A 23,150-nucleotide genomic window follows, 5' to 3' on the forward strand; every position below is an offset into this window, starting at 1 on the left:
CAAATCTCGAAATAGACATTAGTACCTCTTCGCTTTGTTGAGAACTCCCACGATCACAGAGTAATTTTGGCTATATTTCTCAAACAACGCCGGAAATTTATAAGCCCCGAGGATCCCAATGCGTTCTAAAGTTTCATTTTTTGTATTTAATTCTTTGTCTTTTTCAGTCGGTTGTTGTCCACCGACTTCTGTAGCCTTAACACCAGGGGCTATTTAAAAATATAAAAAAAACAAGTGCAATTGTTGCAAAATTTTATTTGCAATAAATATTTTTGGTCTTTTTAAGACATTTTATCACACATAGATCTTAGTAAATTCTTAATTCATTTTTATAATGAACTTAATTTATATTTTATAACTATGGTTATCGAATATGGCGATTACTTAAATTTATGTGGCACATTGTATTTAACCATAATATCAAGACTTATATTAAAACATTAGTATATAAAAGAATTAATATAAAGTTTTTAATTTCAAAATTTGTATCACTCAATATATAATAGATAGAAAAAAATCTTAATAAAAGTGATTAGAACTTTTTAATTCACAATTCTTTCGATGTTTCGACTACACAGCTAAATCAAAATATAATAAATCTAATCACGGCTCAACCATTAGCTATAACTCCTCTGCTATTTTAAATACCATTTTAACTACTACTTTAATATTAATTTAAGTAGCAAAAGTTCTTGCGGCGGTCCAAATATTAAATTGTGACAAGCATAAGTCAAATCTAATCAGATCAAGCCAAAATTAATTTTGTATAAGGAGGACGTAAAAATAATATGGGAAGACGGAAATGAACAATTTCGACAACAACGAATTTCAGTGCTGTAATTTTAAATTAGAAAACTAATTAAAACCTAAATTCTTAAATACTTTGTATTCGTAGAAATATTACTCTAAAAGTTCATAATCTGATTCATGTATTTATGTCTATTCAATATCCTTTACTCCTAGCCAAATGGTTAATTTGGAAGTTGATACCTAAAACGCTAGGATCAATACCAGCAATAGCCGTTCCTATGGGTCGGGCTATAGCTATTCCTTTTAATGCTACCGCTGTACCAACTGGTCTAGAGGCTGCTAAACCATGCTCTCCTATAACGGCTAGACCTGGAAAACAGAATGAGAAATTTTAGTAGGCGAATCTAAATTTGCTTCCTATTATTGAAGTCCTATCTTAGTCACCTATACGAGTATCACATTTATAATTGAATGTCTAATTTATTTGGATTCAATTGTAGGCAAAGTAGGTTTTTATTTATGAGAATGGAACGTTGATATTCTGGCTTGCTTGTCAGTATAAATGTTGTTTGGCGATAGATAGTCCGTCTTCTGTATTAACAAAACAAGCCGATAAATATTTATGATGAGTATTGCCAAACAAGGCAAATAAAAAATTCAAAGAAAAAGTTTAATTTTTTAGTTATTACAAAATGAATAGATGTTGATGCTAAATAGTGTCCAAAGCCCATAAACAACGTGAATACAATAGCCTACCTTGATAAGCGGGGCCAAAATAAATTGTATTGGGATTAATGTTTTCATACCCTTTGGACCTAAATCTAAAGACTCCTTCGTTGTGAACATAGGCAGGTTAATAAAAGATTATGTTATGTTGTCAGCCCTAAATTATCACAATGTATTTAGTGTATTTCGACAGATTTCGATTGAGTTATAACATACCAACTGGCTTAGCTTCAGCAACTATTTCCTTTTCGTATTCATTGACGGGTTCAGCACTTGCTTCAATACTAATTCCTTCTTCTGACACCTAAAATATGAATATGAATATTTAAAAGTGTATGTGAATTTTAATTGAATTAAAATAAGCACTGGATCAAACATAAATTAGTGATCCGGCGACATATTTGTAATAGGTACAAACTTATACACCTACAGACTTTCTTTTGTTATTTGTTTTATGTGTGATACGCGAGCCTGTATTGGACTAATAATTATTTAGGAATAGGTATTGCATAAATCGGAAATATTTAAACACACATTTTATATTTGTACAAAAGTAAGCGAAGTTAAGCACAAAACCAAAACAATATCGTCAAATTAGATTTTATTGGTTTTTTGAGTCATTTTCAAATCAATATTACAAGAAACAAATTAATTCTACAATATATATTGGTGATCTGGGATAAACCTAAACCAAGTTCTATGATGTTCAAATTAGGTTTTAATATTTCTCTGTTTGAATATAACCTACACTCAATCTCTTGAGATGAAACTAACACGATTTCTGTACGGCACAAACAAATCTAAAAGGATCTGTTGTTTTTTCGTATTTCTTTTGTTTATTTATAAGCCCCAAAAAGCAAATTCTAGTTAGTTTAGATAAAGATATTTTACAATACTTAGCCGTTATATAAATTCGTCTGTTAACTATGTCATTAATGGTTTTTATGAGTTTAATAGCAAACATTTTTGAAGTAAGCTTACTTACGTCACCTTCACCAGCTTCGTCATCCACGTACTGATCTTCCGTACGCCTTAAAGAATTAGCTTTTTTGAAAAGTACATCAACGTCATCTCCAATATCTTCAATTAGTTTGATTATGTTTGATACAGTTTCTTCTAGTGATGATAATTGCGTTTTAAATCTTTCTTTCTCTGTGTTGCTTAAGGAGCCAGTCTTCTTCCCTAGATTATGCAGCTTAATAAGGGTACCTGAAGTACTCCGCAAACTTTGCAAATTCTTTTTGAACAGTTTCGAGAGTAAATTCTCTTCATTGTTTTCTGCAACGTCACTGCTTATTTTATCTTGTGATACAATTGATTCGCTGGTGATGTTTCCAAGATTGTTTTTCTTAATTTCTAAATATTGACCCTTAGCGCCTCCATAGAACGGTATATATTGTACAAGCCTATGGTAGTAAAATGTTTTCGTTATTAATGAACAGTTTTAATTTATGAAAAACAATGTATATTGTTAAAACTAGCATTATTCTAGGTAGTTCTTGAGATGAGGCCATAAATTACTTGCTACTATTGCACTGACTGCCAATTGAGGAAAGTCCATCTCAACTATTTGTGATCAATCATTGCATTCATTGACAATTCATTTATAGAGATCAATTTCTCTACATATCGTTCGGATATGGAACAGATTCCTTTCCAAAGTGTTTCCTGAGCCGTAACAGTTTTTTGAAATGAGGTTTAAATTGAGTTATTTATATTCATGGATTACCCATTGACTCTTCTACCATCTTTGGGGACTCAAGTATAATATTATTAGGAATACATGCGGTGATAGTTGGCGGCGTTACGTCATGAAAGATTTTTGTATTATAGTAGCAATACGAATTTTCGAATTAAGATACCTAATTAGAGGTTGAAATTGAGATACTACATTTGTGTTTGTTAAATTGAGCACAGTTAATATATAACAATTTATAAATCTTATAGACATCTTGATCTACATCATGGCCGTGGTCTGAGATTAAAAAGAGAAACTAGAAAAAAACTTAAAAATCATTTATTCCAATCTATTTTTTATTTATTTAAGACTAAATCATTCAAATCCATAATACTTTTGCATATTCCAAAAAATAATTTCAAGCTAAAGTCGAAATTATTTTCCGATATGTTTTTTAGAATACAATATTTACTATCACATCTTATTTTAAACTTATTCAGACACATATTCATATAAATAAAGGTCAGACTGGGCATGCGCTACTCCTCCTGGTCCAACAACAGCTGCTGCTACTGGCGTGTGGACAATTGATCCTGTTTTGTTACGCGCTATTACAACTTCAGATATTGGGTTAGCAATTGCAACTCCCTTGGAGCTTACGGCATGAGCTATTGGCTTCAAGAAAATCATGAAATCGTTATATTCCATCTTCCTCGGCGATTTCTCAAACGTTACTCCGTTGTATCGGTATTCGTCTGATCCGCGATCGAATCCTTCATATCTTCTTCCGTTCCGTTGATTTTCTCCTCCTCGCCCGTCTCTATCAAGAGAGAAATAAATAAGTTAATATTCTCAAAGACAAAAATGTTAATTAGCTAGAATAATAATCATTGTGTTCGTTAGGATGGTAATATATAACAGGACCGGTGGCAACAAGTTTTCCTTCAGGTATAGCTTGTATTAAATTAGAAATGGAATCATTATTTGTACTTTGTTTTTGTTGCTGAAGACGGGAAACGATTGAAGTAAGATCGGCCTCTGAGGACAGAGCAACAACTCGAGCATCTGGTCCGGCAACTGCTAGGCCTCCGGGCTGTGTATAGGCAAGTCCTCCAGGGCCTACAATTGCTGTTCCTCCTTTTCCAGCTGTAGCTACACCTCCAGGCCCTGCTATCGCAACACCACCCCTTCTCACTTTTAGCCTGTTGATGAAAAATCCAGGACTTGGTGCGACTGGTTTCTTATTTCCAAACCACGTAAAGTCTCCGAAAGGAAATCGTAGATCTCCTTCTTCAGAAGTTGAAGTCTTCGTTTTATGGTCAAGTTTTGTTATTTGGAAAGGTCTTTGAGTTGTGGTGGGTTTTGTTCTAGAAATTTTCATAAATTTTGTATCTTCAATTACTTGATGTCCAGACCCATGAGGTATAGTACGCTTTTTGATGGCTCTTCCTTCTCTTGAATTTAATCTATCAATTAATTTAAATTTGTTGTCATTTAACGTTTCTTCGTTTTCTAAAACATTATCTTGTAGCAGTATATCTTTTTCAGCTGCTTTTTGTTTTCTTGTACAAACATCAGCATTTTGTCCATACTCGATAAAACTGTTCCACCCACCTCCATTTAGAATGCTAATGAAGGGGTCTCTTATCAGAACTGGGAAGAAACTAGCAAATGGCCATTGAAATTGAAACGGTGATGGTGACGAAGGTGTTGGGCTCTGTCTAGTTTGATAATACGCTTGTTGTAAATCTGTATCACTTAACTCTCCGTTAGGAAGTCCCCCATATAAACTGGGTATGATAAGGACAGGCATATTTGTCAGGTATGGAACTGTCATAGCAGGTGCTATTCGATTTCTGGGAAACAGGTTAATTTGTTTCGAATATCTTAAATCGTTGAGACTCTCAGAAGGCTCGTCCTGTTCTTTGTCTGGATTAGGGACACCATTAAGTTTACCAGAAGCGATTATTTGTTGTAGTTTCTCAAGAATTTCTTTATTCAGTGCTTGAGTCGATTCAGTTAGGGGCGGGTTCCAATTAATCTGCTGTCGTCTAATTGGTTTCCTCAAGCCGTCGTTTATCGCTTTTATTTTTTCTAATATGTCTCTTGTATCGTCATCGCCGCTTTCATTTAAAGCTTGATCTATAGTCAATGATTTTTGTGTTTTATCAACGATTGGCAATTGTAATATTTCCTGTATCATATCTTCTGAAGCTGTTGTGCTGTCCCTGAAAATATTAGATTGATTTATTTAGAATATTTACAATATGTAGAAGTAGCATACGACCGCTAAGCTATGAAAATGAACATGAAACTTTTTGATGAAATAATACAAAATAATAATATTGAATTTATACTCCAAATTTACAATTACATTTAAATTTCAGGATAAATGTGATGTTTTACGAACCAAATAAGTATGTTTAAATATGTTTAAGCCTTTCAATAGATTACAGACATGCAAGGAATTGAGTATGGTACATTGGGATGAGGTAAGCAATATAGAAGCAAAACAAATCGGGTAAAACAAACCTTCAGTGTACTGCAGCTCTGTTTTAGTCCACTATACACTATAAGCTCTTCTACTGTTAGATTGTATTACCACAGCGCGACTGAGTGGTGGTCACAAAGCGTTTTACCACATAAGATGATGTTTTAGAGATGCCAATTGAATGTCTCTTAAGAATAACAATCGGCTGATCGCAGTGTGGAAATATAATGTTAGTTGTGCTCGTTTTTATTTGTGCAGTGTTGTACGGGATTTGTTTAGTGAAAAAACGCGACCGAAGCGCCGCTTTTCTAAATTCTAATTATTTTGGGATGCGAGGAATCATTTTCAATAAGGTTTGAAACTAAAACCATCATTTTCGTAAATTTAATGGAGATTTAGGATAATTTGAGTTTCTTAAAAAAATTAAAATAAAGTTTTGTAATTTCTTGATAAAATACTCATGTTATTTTATTAGGTAATAGGTTATAGGTAATAGGTTATACACATAAGGGATAATAGTATAATATTAAACTGCGTACTGAAAAACTTAAATGTACATCTAAAGAATATGAAACATTATTTGCGTATTTACAAGTTTCGCTTTCTTAAACGTATGATGGTTACAGTTTTTACTGCAAATATGTATATTAATAAAACATTTTAATTCTATTGTTTTTCTATTGTAATAATTACGTATGTTAAAATAACTTAATACTTACTCGCCGTTTGAGGGACGCGAAGAGATTTCTACGAAGTAACACGACAGTAGGAACTGTAAATAAAAACATTAAGATATTATAATAATTAATATTCGTTTATATATGTTTTTATATGTATATATTTATGATATATATATGTATTTATTTAAGTACGAGTATTTGTATCTATAAATATTATGTATGTTATATATACACATATGTTTAAGTAATATCACCTTCACACTACACCTACCAGGTTCATCTCTGCACTCCCCTAAGGTAGACTGTTAGAGAATGCCTATGGCATTAAGTCCGCCTTTATGCTTTCTAGTATATGAAGTTATCAAGTTAATAAATAAATCAATATTAAAAGTTTAGAACAAAGTTCTTATACAGAGTTTTAATTAGGTCTTACCGAAACCCTTAGAAACAACAAATTTCAATGGTACTACAATCGAGACACTAGGTTAAGTCTCTACAGTATTGAAGCACAAGGACCCTTCAAAACAGAATGCTATGTTGTTTCGCGGAATTTAGACTTAAAGTTAATGTACCAAGGTGGATTGTTGGTAGTTACATTGTATTGTAATGTCTATGAACTACGGCTACCATTTACCATTGGCTGTTCCGTAAGTGATTCATCCGTCTACAGAATAGGCGACAAAAAATCACGGAAATTCTTTTATTGTTTATAAGACCATCATATTTCTTGAAAATCGATGCAATTCACTTCCACGTAAGGCCACGAAACTGGCTTGTTTACAGACCAATTAACAATTAAAGTTACGAACCAATTTAAGGAATAATACGTATTTTTTATACTTAAATTACTATTAAAAAACGTAAAGTCTGTTGTTCGTTTAACGACATAGCCACAAATAGAAATAAAAAAATATTGTTATAGTACATTTGTAATGGTTTTTTTTTTATTTAAGCCTGTCGATATCATTAAATGTACAATGTTTGTAGATTTATTTTACACTTCATTGATGGGCGAGTTCACCTTTATTGGTATTTTAGTGGTCACCGGAGTCCATAAACGTCACAACGTAAATGAAGTGACCCACCTTGAGACACGAGGCTTAGCTTGGTAACAGCTATTCCACTTTAAGGCGAAACGCCTGACTGCTTTGCCATAGAAATAAATAGAAAACTAGATGTAAAGGTTTACTCTGACACTTTCTAAATGAACTGTTCAGTTTCTGAAAGTCATAATGTCAGCGACGTCCGCCATAATACCAATTCCCTATCTAGTCGCCAAGAGCAACGCATCATTTTATTTTTCTCTTATATTAAGTCTTTAATTTATCTATATATATATATATATCGACGCTTGAAAGGCAATCCTGACTAAGCGACAAAAGTAGGTAAAATGAGTTAGATACACCATTGGAATCGTCTGATTTTTCTGCGTCGTTTAGTATAGGTTTCATCACTCTGTGACGTGTTTTATGTCGCTTAGATATGGTGTGATTTTCATAAAAATGCAGAGTTTTTTCCTACCAAACGACAAAAAAAAAGTTATTTTAGAGACATCCTGCAGTTAGGACATTTTCATATTAAAGTATTATTTACTTAGTCAGTTATTCATGTTTTTAAATTTTCATTTGTTTGTATTTATTTAATTTTACTTGTTATGAAATTTTTCTTTGAAACCACTTAGTGGATTGTACCTATACAAAGTAGTCGTAATTGGTACAGCTATACAATTTAACCTGAAACAAAATGGAATAATATTGAATCTTAGATAGTTTTACTTGTTTAACATAGTATCCCTTTCCATCCGTAAATATTTTTACATGACAACATTTCTAATAACTACGTCGCCTAAATAATTTTACTTGATTAATTTCAATGGTTACTTTTGGCGCTTAGTTATGTTTACCCGTAAACAAAATATAATTTTTTGTCGCTAAGGAACTGCGCGAGTTTAAATACGTCGCGTGGGTATGCGCAACTAGTCGCGTACCACGTTTTGACGGGCTGGTAAAAGGTGACATTCGTGAGCTGGGCGTCGCTTAGTAAAGTCGTTTGTCACATTATTTTGCATTTTGTTCCCATGAGGGAGATGTGAACCACGAAATAAGACCAAAGAAACGACTATAGATTCCGTAAAAAGATTTATCAAAAGTTTACAAAGTCGTCGTGGCTCAAAGGATAAGGCGTCCGGTGCATTCGTATGTAGCGATGCAACGGTGTTCGAATCCCGCAGGCGGCTACCAATTTTTGGAATGAAATACGTACTTAACAAATGTTCACGATTGACTTCCCCGGTCATCGTTCTCGTCGAACCCGTCGCTCGTGACGAAGGGTTCGGCGAGTAAATTAAGCCACAGACACAGCACACTGAGTTTCTCGCCGGATCTTCTCAGTGGGTCGCGTTTCGAATCCGGTGGTAGATTCTGCGAAGCACTGCTCTTGCTAGGGCCAGTGTTAGGTTAGGTTAGGTGGGAAAGCCCTCGCCCCCTATTCGATGGACCTGAGACGGAGGCGCATGCGGGTGTCGGCGCGTGCCTCTGAGGCGATGCACGGAGTAGCTGAACGCCTCACTACTCCGTGCAGGAGACGAGGCCTGGATAGACCGGGCCAGCACTGGTGTGGGGCTGCGGAAGAATTTTGGATTCCCGCGGCCCTGCGCGCACGTGTGGGTGGACACCGGGGTGGTTTTAGCCGGTAGGAGTCCGGCACGCCCCTTCGCTTTTCCCTAGGCGAAGGTAGTCCATGAGGATTTCCCCCCGAAAAAAAAAAAAAAAAAAAAAGGTTAGGTTAGTAGTTAGGTTGGGCTGCGGAAGAATTTTGGATTCCCGCGGCCCTGCGCGCACGTGTGGGTGGACACCGGGGTGGTTTTAGCCGGTAGGAGTCCGGCACGCCCCTTCGCTTTTCCCTAGGCGAAGGTAGTCCATGAGGATTTCCCCCCGAAAAAAAAAAAAAAAAAAAAAAAAAAAAAAAGGTTAGTAGTTAGGTTAGGTTAGATCCGGTGGCACACGCTCGCATACTGCCCAGCTTTCGCGGAGCAGCGCCGCGTCCTCGTTGCAAAAATAGGACCAGACTTGTCGCTTCCGACCGTCGTGGCTACGATGCTCGGCAGCGACGAGTCCTGGCAGGCGATGCTCGACTTCTGCGAGTCCACCATCTCGCGGAAGGAGGCGGCGGAACGGGAGAGGGAGAGCTCTTCTTCCCTCTCGGCGCCGTGCCGCCGCCGTCGAGCCGGGGGTCGGAGGAGGGCGTTTGTCCAGATCCGGCCCCTATGAGGAGGCAGTCTCCTCCCGGTGATGGTCACGGGGCGACCTAAGGGGGTTGAGGCTGCGCCGCACGCTACCGTCACTCTAGCGCGCTGGCACCAGGAGGACGGGACGGCACGTCGGCGGCTGCGGACTGCGATGCGGTCCGCATTTTCGTCGTCGCTATCGTCGCCGAACATACTGTTGGAGAGCAACCCGGTCGGCGGTGTATCGCGTTCCGACCCGGCAGGCTGGTTCTGGCCCAGCAGGGTATCCCGGAACACCAGCGGCACCGCCTGGGCGGCCTGGTAGGGCCGCCGTACCGCGGAGACCGACGTCGTTGGTCGTCGACTATCGCCTCGACGACCCGTTGGTCGGGCGTCCTCGGGTTGGCGCCGCGTGTCTGGTTGTAGTGTTGACCGCGGGAACCCCCCTACTCTGACCGGGTTCTGACCCCGGACGGAGATCGGACGTCGGGTGTAAGAGTGCAGGGGAGTCGTTTAGTGAGTGGGCCCTAAAATCCTTGGGCCCGCGATCTGCTCTCAACACCTGCAGATCGTTGAGTCTCACATACCCCGTGCGCCCCCTAGGCGCGGGACCACGTAGGAGGTTGGTCCACGGCCCGAAAAAAAAAAAAAAGTGTGTGTGTCTGCTCCGACGCACGACTGGAGTTTACTGGATATAAAAAATTAAACGAAACAATACGAGAAATAGTTCTATATTACGACAACACGATACACTACAGATTATTAACAAATTAACGAGACACAAAACAAACGACTAACAAATATATGAAAATACAAAAAAAGTGTGTGTGTCCGCTCCGACGCACGACTGGAGTTTACTGGATATAAAAAATTAAACGAAACAATACGAGAAATAGTTCTATATTACGACAACACGATACACTACAGATTATTAACAAATTAACGAGACACAAAACAAACGACTAACAAATATATGAAAATACAATAATGAGAGAAACGCGCGATCAGTACGAGGCTTTGTGGCGGACTGCCGGCGCAGCAGCCCGGCGCGCATTTCGTGTGACATGCGCAATCAGGCGCATAACGCATTTCGTGTGACATGCTAGTACGATTTTGGTCCCCATAATTTTCATACCCCGGGCCTATATATGTAAATCGATTCTAAAGAAGTAAACTCCAATAATGAGAGAAACGCGCGATCAGTACGAGGCTTTGTGGCGGACTGCCGGCGCAGCAGCCCGGCGTCACCTGCGATAACGCGGCCGCGCGTTGGCTCCTGATTGGCGCGCGCACGCATCACGCAATCAGGAGCCAATCAGGCGCATAACGCATTTCGTGTGACATGCTAGTACGATTTTGGTCCCCATAATTTTCATACCCCGGGCCTATATATGTAAATCGATTCTAAAGGAGTAAACTCCAAAAAAAAAAAGTATAGATCCGGTGGTAGATTCTGCGACGCACTGCTCTTGCTAGGGCCAGTGTTAGCAATATCGTCAGATTTGAGTCCCGTGAGCTCACCTACTAGTTAATGTTACGCTGATACATCTTGTGAGTCTGCACGGGTAGGTACCATCACCCTGCCTATTTCTGCCGTGAAGCAATAATGGATTTCGATTTGAAGGGTGGGGCAGTCTTTGTAACTATGCTGAAAACTTACAACTCATATCTCAAGGTGGGTGGTGGCATTTACGTTGTAGATGTCTATGGGCTCCGACATTGCACGATATTGAAGATTGTCATTGATTAACAAAAAATAACAAGATCTCATGTCGCATATCTATCGTATGCCTTTGGAGACTGATTATATTACAATAGTGTTGTTAAGTTTGGTTATGTTCAATAGCAGAATACAATTTATTATTGTTTTTGTTGTTGATTTACTCTGAAAACTAGATCGTTTATGAGTTTTAATAATTCTCTATTGTTTTTAAGACTGATGAGGCAATAACTAGATTTTGGTATTATATTGGAATACACTACAATGTGTTATGGTTTATTTATTTAATATTGGCAAAATATTGTATAAAATATAATAGTAATAGCGTGATTTTGTTACAAAAAAATATATCCCTATTGTTTCTTACAATAAATGTTTATTCATAAACGTCTCGCTCTTTTGGTTTCGTTCTTTTGCATGATTTACCAAAGTAATTTATTACATTTTAGTTCAATTCTTTACACTTTCTACATGCATAAAATAATGGAATAGTATTTAGATACATTTACTCGATTTGTTGTGAACTATGGGATCACTTTAGTCCAATATACCCAAAACGAAACTGTAAGCTGTGCGAATTTGTCTAACTTTACATGTTACTGAAAATCTTTCAACGATAGCTCATATTGTTTTACATGTTACTCCAAATCTTTCAATTCTGGCTTAGATAATTTTACTTGTGACGAGAAAACTTTTATATAAAATTTAGATAATTTTACCTGTTTATCAAATTATGGACAATATATATAAGCGACAATAACTGCTATATACACAAATGATAGGCAATAACCTTTAAGTATATTCGATGGGCAAAAAAAAACTATTTCTAGGTCTATTAAAATAATTTCAATCCTACAGTTAGATTCGTTAAAATAATTTTTTTTTCAGATATTTCAACTTTAAATTGCTCTACTGTAAAGTTCACGCATTGTCGCTTAGTCATGTTTGCCTTTCAAGCGTCGATATATTATCTATATATATTGTTACTGGTGGTAGGACCTCTTGTGAGTCCGCACGGGTAGGTACCACCACCCCGCCTATTTCTGCCGTGAAGCAGTAATGCGTTTCGGTTTGAAGGGTGGGGTAGCCGTTGTAACTATATTGAGAACTTAGAACTTATATCTCAAGGTGGGTGGTGCATTCACGTTGTAGATGTCTATGGGCTCCAGTAACAACTTAACACCAGGTGGGCTGTGAGCTCGTCCACCCACCTAAGCAATAAAAACAAAAAATACAAAAATGAATTGCTGTTCGTTAGTCTCTCTAAAACTCGAGAACGGCTGGACCGATTTGGCTAATTTTGGTCTTGAATTATTTGTTGAAGTATAGATAAGGTTTAAATAGTAGATAAATAAGAAAATGGTGGGAATTAAATAAAAATAACAATTTTGTTTTTTCTTTGATGTGTCCCCGGTCGGACGGATTCCATTTGTTTGTTTTAAATTTATTTTATACAAAAGTTTAGGTCTTTTATTTATCGATTGAGGCACTGCGAAGTCTGCCGGGTCAGCTAGTATGTCATAAAACAGTACAATAAATATCTCAAAACAATAAATACAGTCCACGCTAAATTACCACAACGTTAGGACCTCTTGGGAGTCCGCACGGGTAGGTATCACCACCCCGCCTATTTCCGCCGTGAAGCTGTAATGCGTTTCGGTTCGAAGGGTGGGGTAGCCGTTGTAACTATACTGAGACCTTAGAACTCATATCTCAAGGCGGGTGGCGCATTTACGTTGTAGATGTCTATGGGCTCCAGTAACCACTTAACACCAGGTGGGCTGTGAGCTCTCCATCCATCTAAGCAATAAAAAAAATATATTTGGTTTTTAATGTATGTATGGTAATTGGTCTTGTCTCCCGGCGAGGAAATGACCCCATAGAGCGCCTTGTCGTTCAGGGCAAAGTAGAACGCACCAGACCGCGTGGAAGGTTGCCCATGCGATGGACCGACCAGATCAAGTCGGCAGTTGGCGACTGTTTGCATGAGTGTACCAGGGTCACAACAAACCGCGAGGAGTGGGGATTGCTCGTGAGGCGCATAGCATCTGTCCACACCAATGATACTGGATGACGACCACGACAGCTCTGACAAGAGTGATACGACATACGAATACGAATGGTAATAATGTATGTATGTTAAAAACATATTTTAAGGTTTGTAATGTATTTTTGTACGTATTAATTTAAACACACTAGAGGTCCCGCAGTAGTCGAAATTCGACTATAATTAATTGGAATTGTAAGTTTGTACACTATTATGATTGTGTTTTATACTTCTATAATCACAAATTTCGCCAAGGCTACACTATAAAAAATATTAACAAAGACAATCAATATTTAATCTATTCTCAATTTGACAACAGACGTCAAGAACAAAAGTTTGACAATAAATAGTATGCACGCCTGTGTGCGTCAAATACATGGTATGTAGTGTGTGTAATGTTTTCTTTATTGATTTAATGTATCTTTTATGCAATAATTAAAAAAAATATTAGCATTGTGCACTTCTTCTCTATATTCTCTATAAGTGTGGAATATTTCATACTCCTCCGTCCGCGCAATTTTCGTAAAAAGGGATACAAAGTTTTTGCTTCACGTATTAATATATAGATATAAATATTTATATCAGTCTCTGGTAGCCATAGTAAAAGGTATCCTGGTTTCGTTGCCAATTATTTATTTACGTAACTTTTAATTTGTAAAATTACAAAAGTGTATTCTAAAAATATTTAAATAGACCTCAACTTTTTTGGTACAACCTATTCTACTGAAACAAAGCCAAGTTTACTAATTTTCGTATATATATCTCTCATCTCTCCTTATATTTCTGAAAACTAAATGATTAACTATGCAGTAGCTTCGGAGATATGCGTAAACAAACAAACTGACAAATAGAAAGAAAAATCTAAAATCTCTGGGTTTTTTCTATTAGTATTCTTCATTAATTAATCCCTTTTTATTTTATTACTTTTCTTCAATGTAAAAAAACACAGGATTGTATTGTTTTCTCACATACATGTATTGATATGACCAAACTACAAATCGTGGCAAGCATCTATAATATTAAATAATAATGTTTAACATTGCTAATTATTGAGCGTAATGCATATATTTAAAGGTTCATTGTGGTGCCGGTTCCATTGTCAAGGTTTTGTATAATTTATTCACATTACCTGTTTGTGTAAATATTCAGATATTGCTAACATCGTGTTTGTTATTTTTTAAAAGCTCCAAGTCCACCAAAATGTTTAGCTTATAGACACCTACCATGAGACATATGATTGAAATTCCAATTGCATTATCACAGGTGCCTAAGCTCCAGCGCAACGCCTCGCGCGCCTTTCTCAAGGCGTAGTCTCCCGGTAGGAAGTGGAAGAAGAGGAGGACTTTGGTCTTCCTCTTCTCCTTCTTCCCTAGAGGCGCCGGAGTGCGATATAACCCGGTCTATTACCTCTCTCGACCGGGTATCCGTAAATGGATTCCCAAGCGTTAAAAAGTTAGGTTCTAATAAGTTTAATAAGTTCTAGATGATCAGAAGGCGATCTAGGCTCTTTTTTTTTTTTATTGCCCTTGTAGGCAAACGAGCATACGGCCCACCTGATGATGAGTGGTTACCGTCGCCCATGGACTTCAGCAATGCCAGGGGCATAGCCAAGCCGCTGCCTACCTCTAGGTGATCATATAAGATAAAATAACATTTGTATTAGCGTATCTATGCCAACAACTATAGTATCAGTCGAAATGGTCAAGTGTAAGGCTGTGGTTCAAATACATATATTGTTTGGTGTACATTATTAAGTAGGTCGACTTGCTGCTAAAGTGATTGGCGATATTACCACACCTTTACGGTTGTTTGACTTTTTTATGCGTACGATACTAAATTGCACGGTATCCAATAGAAATTGTAGTAACTTTTCTTTTTTCTGTAACGGTTATGTTTTTGAAGTGAAACTTCCTTATCGGCGTTGGAAAAAAATTTACCGTCACATTTTTCGGTTACGCGTCACTTTTTTCCGTTACGCGCCATCTGTTTTGTATTCATGTCTATGATAATAAAATCCTTTTGTTTAAACTTTATCTAATTTAACTTTTTTGTATTCATGTCTATGATAATAAAATCCTTTTGTTTAAACTTTATCTAATTTAACTTTATTTAACCAATTTCTAGAAAGTTGCATGTAGATCATTTTTCGAAAAATAAGGCCATAAACAAGTTTCACTTCTTACGTGTGTACACTAGTACACGCACACATTTTTTTTTTTTAAGTTTTTTTTTTTTTAAAATAGCATCATTCTGTTTAATGAAGTTCTATTGTAAAGTAAGGTTAAATTTTGGTTCTGTCAAAATAAAAATAAAAACGCAATTTTGTTCAGTAACAAAAAAAAAAGGTGAGTTTGAATTTAACTTCATCTCTCAATCGGCACCGTAATACTCGTATGGATGGATAGGAAATCTTAAAGACTACTTTTTAGGCGCTACCTTGGGACAAGAGATTGAAACTTCTGTCCATCTACTGTGAGAAGCATATGTACAGTATACTGTAAAAATAAATAAGAATACAATAATCTTCGTTAATATTTCTTAATAGACTTTGGAAAATTTGTACCGAAAATAAGTTAATAGGTGTAATTAATATTTTGAGAAGACCAATTATTTCAATGCAAAGTGACATTCAATTTTTTTTCCATATGGTCTTAACCTTCTTTTAGAATCCAGTATAATCCTTCTTTTGTTCCAAATTTAGGCATGTGAACTCATTATTCAGAATCAAGAAGTTAATCTTATTGTCTTTGAAGTGTTCGGAACCTCTATGATTACAATGAATCATTTATGAATGAGCGATTCATTGTTGTAAGTGTGTACAGACCTCCTGATGCGTTATATGATTCTTTTGAAAATATTTTGGAAAATGTATTGCTAAAGCTTTCTGTCTCTAATAAACAAATTTTTGTATGTGGTGATTATAATATCAATCTTTTAGAAAACACAAATACCACTATTAGATTCAGAACATTGTTAAAGTCATATAACCTCCCAAACTTATTTCTAGAGCCTACTAGGACAACGACCACATCGGCAACATGTTTAGATAACATATTTACAAATGTAACACCGATTAACAAAAAAATTATTAGTCAATTAACATCAGACCATAGTGGACAATTTGTGTCTTTTGAATCTATTATGAATTCTAAAGATAAAAATACTCTTGTGATTGTTCCTATTAATAAAAAACGAATTGAGAAGTTTAGAAATAATATTAAGCAAGAACATTCAGAAATTATTTATAACAAAAACCCAAATTTATCATACCAGAATATGTTTGAGAGAATTAATATGGTCTTTACTGATGTATTTATTCCTAAAACTGTAACATTAAAAAACAAAACGGTGTTCAGCGAGTGGGCCACCACCGGAGTGTACAAAAGTAGAAAAAAATTGTATGATCTGTACTCTGAAAAAGCTTATAATAATGATGAAACATTTCATCAATATGTCAGGAACTATTCCAAACTATTTAGAAAAGTTTGTTTAGCGGCAAAATCTTTACATTTAAGTGATTTAATCAAAAATGCCCCTGACAAGATAAAGATGAATTGGAACATCATTGGTAGAGAAAGTGGAAAAGTCAGAAATAGCCATCAAGAATTCTCGTTAAAAATAGACGATAAATTGGTAACTAGTCATGAAGATGTGGCTAATGCTTTTGAAAAGTTTTTCTCTGACATTCCAGTTTCAACTACCACATCTCTAAATTCATCCCCCACAGCAGCTGAAATATTATTGCATAACCATGTCAAGAAATGCAATGAAATTTTTAAATTTAAGAAAATTAATTCAAACAATATAATAAAAAGTTTTAATAGCCTTAATGTAAAAAATACAGCTGACTTGTGGGGAATATCAGTAAAGGTTTTGAAGTCTGTAATAGACATTATTGCTTCTCATCTTGTTAGTATTTTTAATGATTGTATTAAGTGTGGTGTATTTCCTGACTTAATGAAACATAGTAAAGTGATTCCTCTTTTTAAATCTGGTAGTACTGATGACCCCTCTAACTATAGACCTATTTCAGTACTCCCTACGTTGAGTAAAATCTTTGAAAAAATTATTTTGACACAACTTTTAGAACATTTCAATTCAAATAACCTGCTTCATAATAAACAATTCGGGTTTACAAGGGGTCGCTCTACAACTGATGCAGGTGCTTATCTAATCAAAAATATATTTCAATCTTGGGAGGAATCGCATGATTGTCTTGGAATTTTCTGTGACTTATCCAAAGCATTTGACTGTGTTGAACATGAAACATTGGTGAGGAAACTACATCACTATGGTATTAGAGATGGTGCATTGGAACTTATTACTTCCTATTTATCAGGAAGGATACAAACAGTAGATGTGAAAGGAAATAGATCTTCAGGCACCACGTTGAAAATGGGTGTACCTCAGGGTTCCATTTTGGGTCCTTTTTTATTTCTAATATATATAAACGATTTGCCTAGTTTTATTGAGTCCCGACACGAGGTCGTATTATTCGCAGATGATACATCTTTATTATTTAAAATGAAACGACAATTACAAGTCTATGACGAAGTGAATGATGCGATTTCGTGTGTGGTTCATTGGTTCCGTATCAATAACCTATTATTGAATAGTAAGAAAACGAAATGTATTAAATTTACTTTAAAATGTATTAAATCATCTTTAAATGTGAGACAAGTAGATAGTAATGTAATTGTTTCTGAGGAATCATTGGAGCTTGTTGAGTCAACCGTATTTCTTGGTATAACAGTGGACTCCAAACTGCAGTGGGGACCTCATATTCATAAATTGGCGAGTAAGCTTAGCTCTGCAGCATACGCAGTAAAAAAAATTAGAATGTTAACAAATGCGGACACGGCTCGTTTAGTTTACTTTAGTTACTTCCACAGTGTCATGTCCTATGGCATTTTGCTATGGGGCAATGCGGCCGATGTAGAAATGATATTTATTCTGCAGAAAAGAGCTATACGTGCTATTTATAACGTGCACTCAAGGGAATCCCTGAGGGAAAAATTTAAAGAAATTAAAGTTCTCACTATGCCATCCCAGTACATCTTTGAAAATTTGATGTATGTTCGTAAACATATTGAGGAGTTTCCTAAGATGTCGGACATACATAATAGAAATACTAGGAACAAACACAAGCTTGTTGTGCCGATGAGTAGGTTACATAAGATACGAAATTCATTCGGGTGTTTGTCTGTGCGCCTGTACAACAAAATCCCACAAGATGTTCAGAACCTACATATACATAGGTTTAAGAAAACTATTAAAGAACATCTGTGCAATAAAGCTTACTATAAAGTCAATGATTATCTAGAAGATTGCACAAAGTGGGAATGAGTTGCTCGCTCCGGGAATTTCAATATTGTAAAATTGTTATGTTATAATTACTTATTGTAATATGAATATTTAAAAAAAAAAAATATTTAAAATAAAAATAAAAATCTAATATTTAAAAAAAAAAAAAAAAAAAACATGCCCGCTGAGTTTCTTGCCAATTCTTCTCAGGACGGAGGCTAATTCTTGTGAATTGGCGGTAATTCTTTTGACGTTCAACAAGTATGTACTTTCATTTATGTTGAATAAAACTTTTTTGATTTGATTTGATTTGATTTGATTATTAGTAGAGTATTTAGAGCTTATTGTGTGTAAGTAAAAAACTAAATTCTATAAATACTACATTACTAATACGTAGAAATCGCCTGTTAAAACATCGGCTTCGATATCTGTGCTTATTAACATATTGAAAATAATACTAAGTATTCACCACTTGTAAATTGAGCCAAGTTAATCTGTGTACAAATAAGTGAAGATTGAATTTTATTCAAGTGCACTAAACATATGAAAGTTTCACATCGACACTAAAATTCATTGGACACATGCCTCGAAAACACGAAAAATCATATCAATTTTAAAAGAAAGTTTGTGTCTTCGGTTTGCTCACTGCATTACTAGTTTTGTGAAGTGCTTTCTTTACGACACGAAGGAAAAGTGGAACACCGAGAGAGCACGTTAGTTCTGTGTGTATCACTTAAACGTTATTAGCGGACAAGAATATTTTTGATTGTTTTTTACTTTTTTATTATTCCCATAAACAAACCAGTAAATATAGGGCTCATTTAGTTAAATTTAGTTAATAACATAACCTCATCATTGCCATCATTGAAACATTTAATATCGTTATAGATCTTAAAGTAGGGCCAGTTTCTTAGTGGCGAAGGTAGTTTAAAGGATGGTAAGTATAAAATATTATACATACAGCGTAAACGAAAAACAAAATTCGGTACTATTCATTTTTATTTCCATATTGTTTGTAAACGTACAAAGTAAAGGTACTCGCTTCATACCAGATCATTGACCCCGCTTGCGTCTCCCCATTTTTTGTATATTACATTGCCTGTATATTACAAATCGGACCTAAATATTCCCACAGTGAAAGAGGAAATAGGTAGTAGCTTACAGCAAAAAATACCAAGCCAAGTTATCGACACACGTCCATAAATTGGCGACGGACCTAGGAGGCACAGGAGCAGTGCAGCTTACTAGATTAAGGAGGCACAGTATACCTACCTTACAGAATAGAAATTAAATCTTACAATAAAAGATGAAGATGTCACTGGACATCTGATTCTGTTTATATCACTATTAAGATTAAAATTAGCCAAAGGAATAGCTCATTGTTAACTAAAACGGATCGCTACGAGACATTAAAACAAAAGAAAAAAAAAATTAATTGCCTGTTCAAGTAAAAACGGTGTTAATTATTATTTTATCGTGACCGTAGAATCTTTAATACTAACCCGCCTTTCTCGAAGATTCCCTTTCACCCTACACGCTTGCCCGTGAAACCTTTATTTTACTAAGCTAGCTTCCTTTTCTCTACGTAGTGTGTTAATGAACTCAGCATATACTTAATTATTTTTAAAAAAAAATTTTTATTAATACGCTTAAATTTATTTATTATAAAAAAGCTTAAATTTATTTATTATAAAAAAATATTATATACTTAATTATACTTAATTATAATTAAAATAAAATAATATACTTAAAATAATATACTTAATTATTATTACATTCTATGACTATCAAATTATCTTCTAAACCGGCTATCTGACATTCAGGTTTCAAAACGAAAATCAATCGCCAGATTCCTCACATCTCATTCTGAGCTACAAAATTTTATAAACCGTTATTATATTTATTATGTAGACGATAGAGGATATTTAATTTGCATGTGTAGAATTTATAGTTACAGTAAACATGTGGTATAACTAAATTGGTATTAGTGCACGGATAAAATATTTTTTGTCAAAATCTTTATTTTTAAAGTTAGGTATTTAATTATCTACACATTTTACTTATCCATAGATTTATTTTGAATGTGTATATTTCGTATTATGCTAAATTATGCATAGTGCATATATTTACACGGTTACACGTTTTTTTTGTTACCGCCTGATCAAAGACTGCAACTTAAACTGCCTAGATATCGATTTAATTTTACATTTATCGATTCGATTTCGTCTTTCAGAATTAAACTGCGAATTTAAATATGTTAAGTAAGCGTATTTACTTAATGCACAACGATTAGCCTATGTGGCTCGTATAAATTAGGTTTTTTATTGCTTAAATGGGCAGAAGAGCACACGGCCCACCTGGTTTTAGGTTACCGAAGCCGTCACCTACCTTGAGACATGAGTTCCGAGCCTTAGTTTTACAGTACAACGTATTCCCTCATCGTTCAAACCGAGAAGCATTAGTGCTTCACGGCAGAAATAGGCAGGGTGGTGGTACCTACCCGTGTGGACCCACAAGAAGCCTTAACGTCATTAAACGAAGCTGACTACTATGATGCTTACAGAGCTTTGTTTATGTTGGTTATTACTATTTTTTTTAATTCTTCATTAATGCGTGAATCCAGTTCTTGTTTATTTAATGATGACAACATTGTTCTTACTTTGTTATCAAAACGTATTTTATTGTTGACTATATAGGCTTTGCCTCTTCCAAGTTTTAGTTGAGAAGCTTTTGAAAGCTATCTACCTAACATATTTATATTGACAATATTAAATATCGGTAACGACTTTCTTGTACGTCGCCTTAAATATAATTGATCCGGGTTTTGAACTAAGCATTACGTCACAGAAAAATAATTAAAATCTTCTTTTAAACATATCCGATAGAGTTTTGAAAAATTTAAAATATTTTTTTATTGTATGTAAATAAAATTATATTTCGATGAATTAGACTGGTCCGAATTAGATGTAAGTTACGGCACAACTGATCTCAAGTCCCTATCACTAACACTAATGTTAATAACACGGCTATTGATATATTTACGACAGGTATTTGCTGCAAGAAAAAACTTGACATGATGACATTTATCAATGTTGTTGTTCTCGAAATTTTCGGGCGGATAAATGCTGGATAATAGACATACAATTAGTTTTAAATTATCTTTGTTTTTTTCGATGTTTAAACAGAGAAGTGAATGTATGTATGTTTGTCCTCTATGCGTTCCGAAATCATTTGACCGATTGTGATGAAATTTGCTCAGTTGTTGTTGGCGCTTTAAGGAAGATTTTTTTGATAGTACTATTTTGGATAAATCTAAATGTAATTCTAGAATTAGCGATAATCTGGATGGAGAAAAGCCTTTTTTATAAATTTTTTTAAAGTTATTTAATTTCTTTTATATATCAACATATTATGTAAATAATAAAATATTGACCAATGTACGATAAAATTAGTAATAGTTATATTAAAGTTATAATGGATTTACATTTTTTTTATTAAAATAATAAATGATGTCTATTAATTATTTTCTAGTATTTAAACCGAAACGTTTGAAAAGCATATTATGTTTTTGAGATATGTATCCTGAATATTTATTGTCAATTTTAGGGCCAACGCATTAGCATATTCATTTGAATGCTACCCAAAAATAATCATTCCCTATCGTTTATCGGTTTGGAGTTTGGATATATATTTTTATAACAAACATGTCTGGCAAAAACAATATTAAAAGAGAATTGAGTAAAAATGACGAAATTGAAACTCACCAGAAATCCAAAGAAACAATGCTGTGACATCTTCATTTTGTTTATCGCTGTTTCTCAATCTTTTCGATTATAAATTAAAATAATACGTCTCACGTCCGCCTCGTCCAGCGGTCACCTTGCGAGTTTGGCGCTTCAACACTTCACCGCAGCTTTTTGCTCGGTCCCGCAATTACTATTATCTCGAACTCGAATTGAATACGAAATTTAGAACGATATTAATATTGAGTCGACTATTATCAAAGCCGGCAATGTGACTTTTGTACAATTATTGGTAAATCAGAAAACGAATTATTGACTTTGTATTCCATTGGCAGTCACAAAACTCTTCTGAACGACATCTTAGATAAATAACAGGTTAAGTTAATACTTTATTTAATGCAAGTTTTGAACCGTATTCTTTGAAGGAGACGATTATATTCAAATCAATCTGTATTGACATATCAATAACATTTTTTTGTCCAAATGCACAGATTGCCACCTTTGATAATAGACGACTCTATTATAGAATTATGAATATTGAATATATTATGAATTATAAAAATGAATATAATTTAGAATATTTTACGATTAATTTTGGATTAGTCTTTTGATTTAATCAATTTCGAGACTATTTTGGCGTTCGTGGTAGTTCTATCTCTCTCTGACAATGGAGTTCTTAGAAGAGTAATCACATCACAGAGAAGAAATCTGGGATAATAATATACTATATCATTACGCATAAAACTAGCAAAAATTTTTGTTGCGATTTTACGTGTTCCGTATTA

The 23,150-nt window shown here is 35.0% G+C and overlaps 1 protein-coding gene across 2 annotated transcripts; it reads right to left on the reverse strand.

Annotated features, from left to right (window-relative positions):
• Nucleotides 1-242: 242 nt before the first annotated feature.
• On the reverse strand, nucleotides 243-22,539 carry LOC100327241 (uncharacterized). Of its 2 annotated transcripts, XM_012689129.4 has the most exons (7): nucleotides 22,387-22,539; nucleotides 6,365-6,417; nucleotides 4,145-5,382; nucleotides 3,684-3,972; nucleotides 2,462-2,882; nucleotides 1,693-1,780; nucleotides 243-1,119 (listed from the first exon to the last, which is right to left on the reverse strand). In XM_012689129.4, exons 1-7 carry the CDS (start codon nucleotides 22,420-22,422, stop codon nucleotides 944-946), a joined length of 2,301 nt encoding a protein of 766 aa, XP_012544583.1. In that variant the 5' UTR covers nucleotides 22,423-22,539; the 3' UTR covers nucleotides 243-943. The 2 variants fall into 2 exon arrangements, with proteins under 2 accessions (XP_012544583.1, NP_001164467.1); NM_001170996.1 differs by lacking the exons at nucleotides 6,365-6,417; nucleotides 22,387-22,539 and having other exon boundaries at nucleotides 944-1,119; nucleotides 4,145-5,357.
• Between the last annotated feature and the right edge of the window lie 611 nt (nucleotides 22,540-23,150).

The sequence above is a fragment of the Bombyx mori genome, chromosome 22 (genome assembly GCF_030269925.1).
Source record: "Bombyx mori chromosome 22, ASM3026992v2".
Taxonomy (NCBI): domain Eukaryota; kingdom Metazoa; phylum Arthropoda; class Insecta; order Lepidoptera; family Bombycidae; genus Bombyx; species Bombyx mori.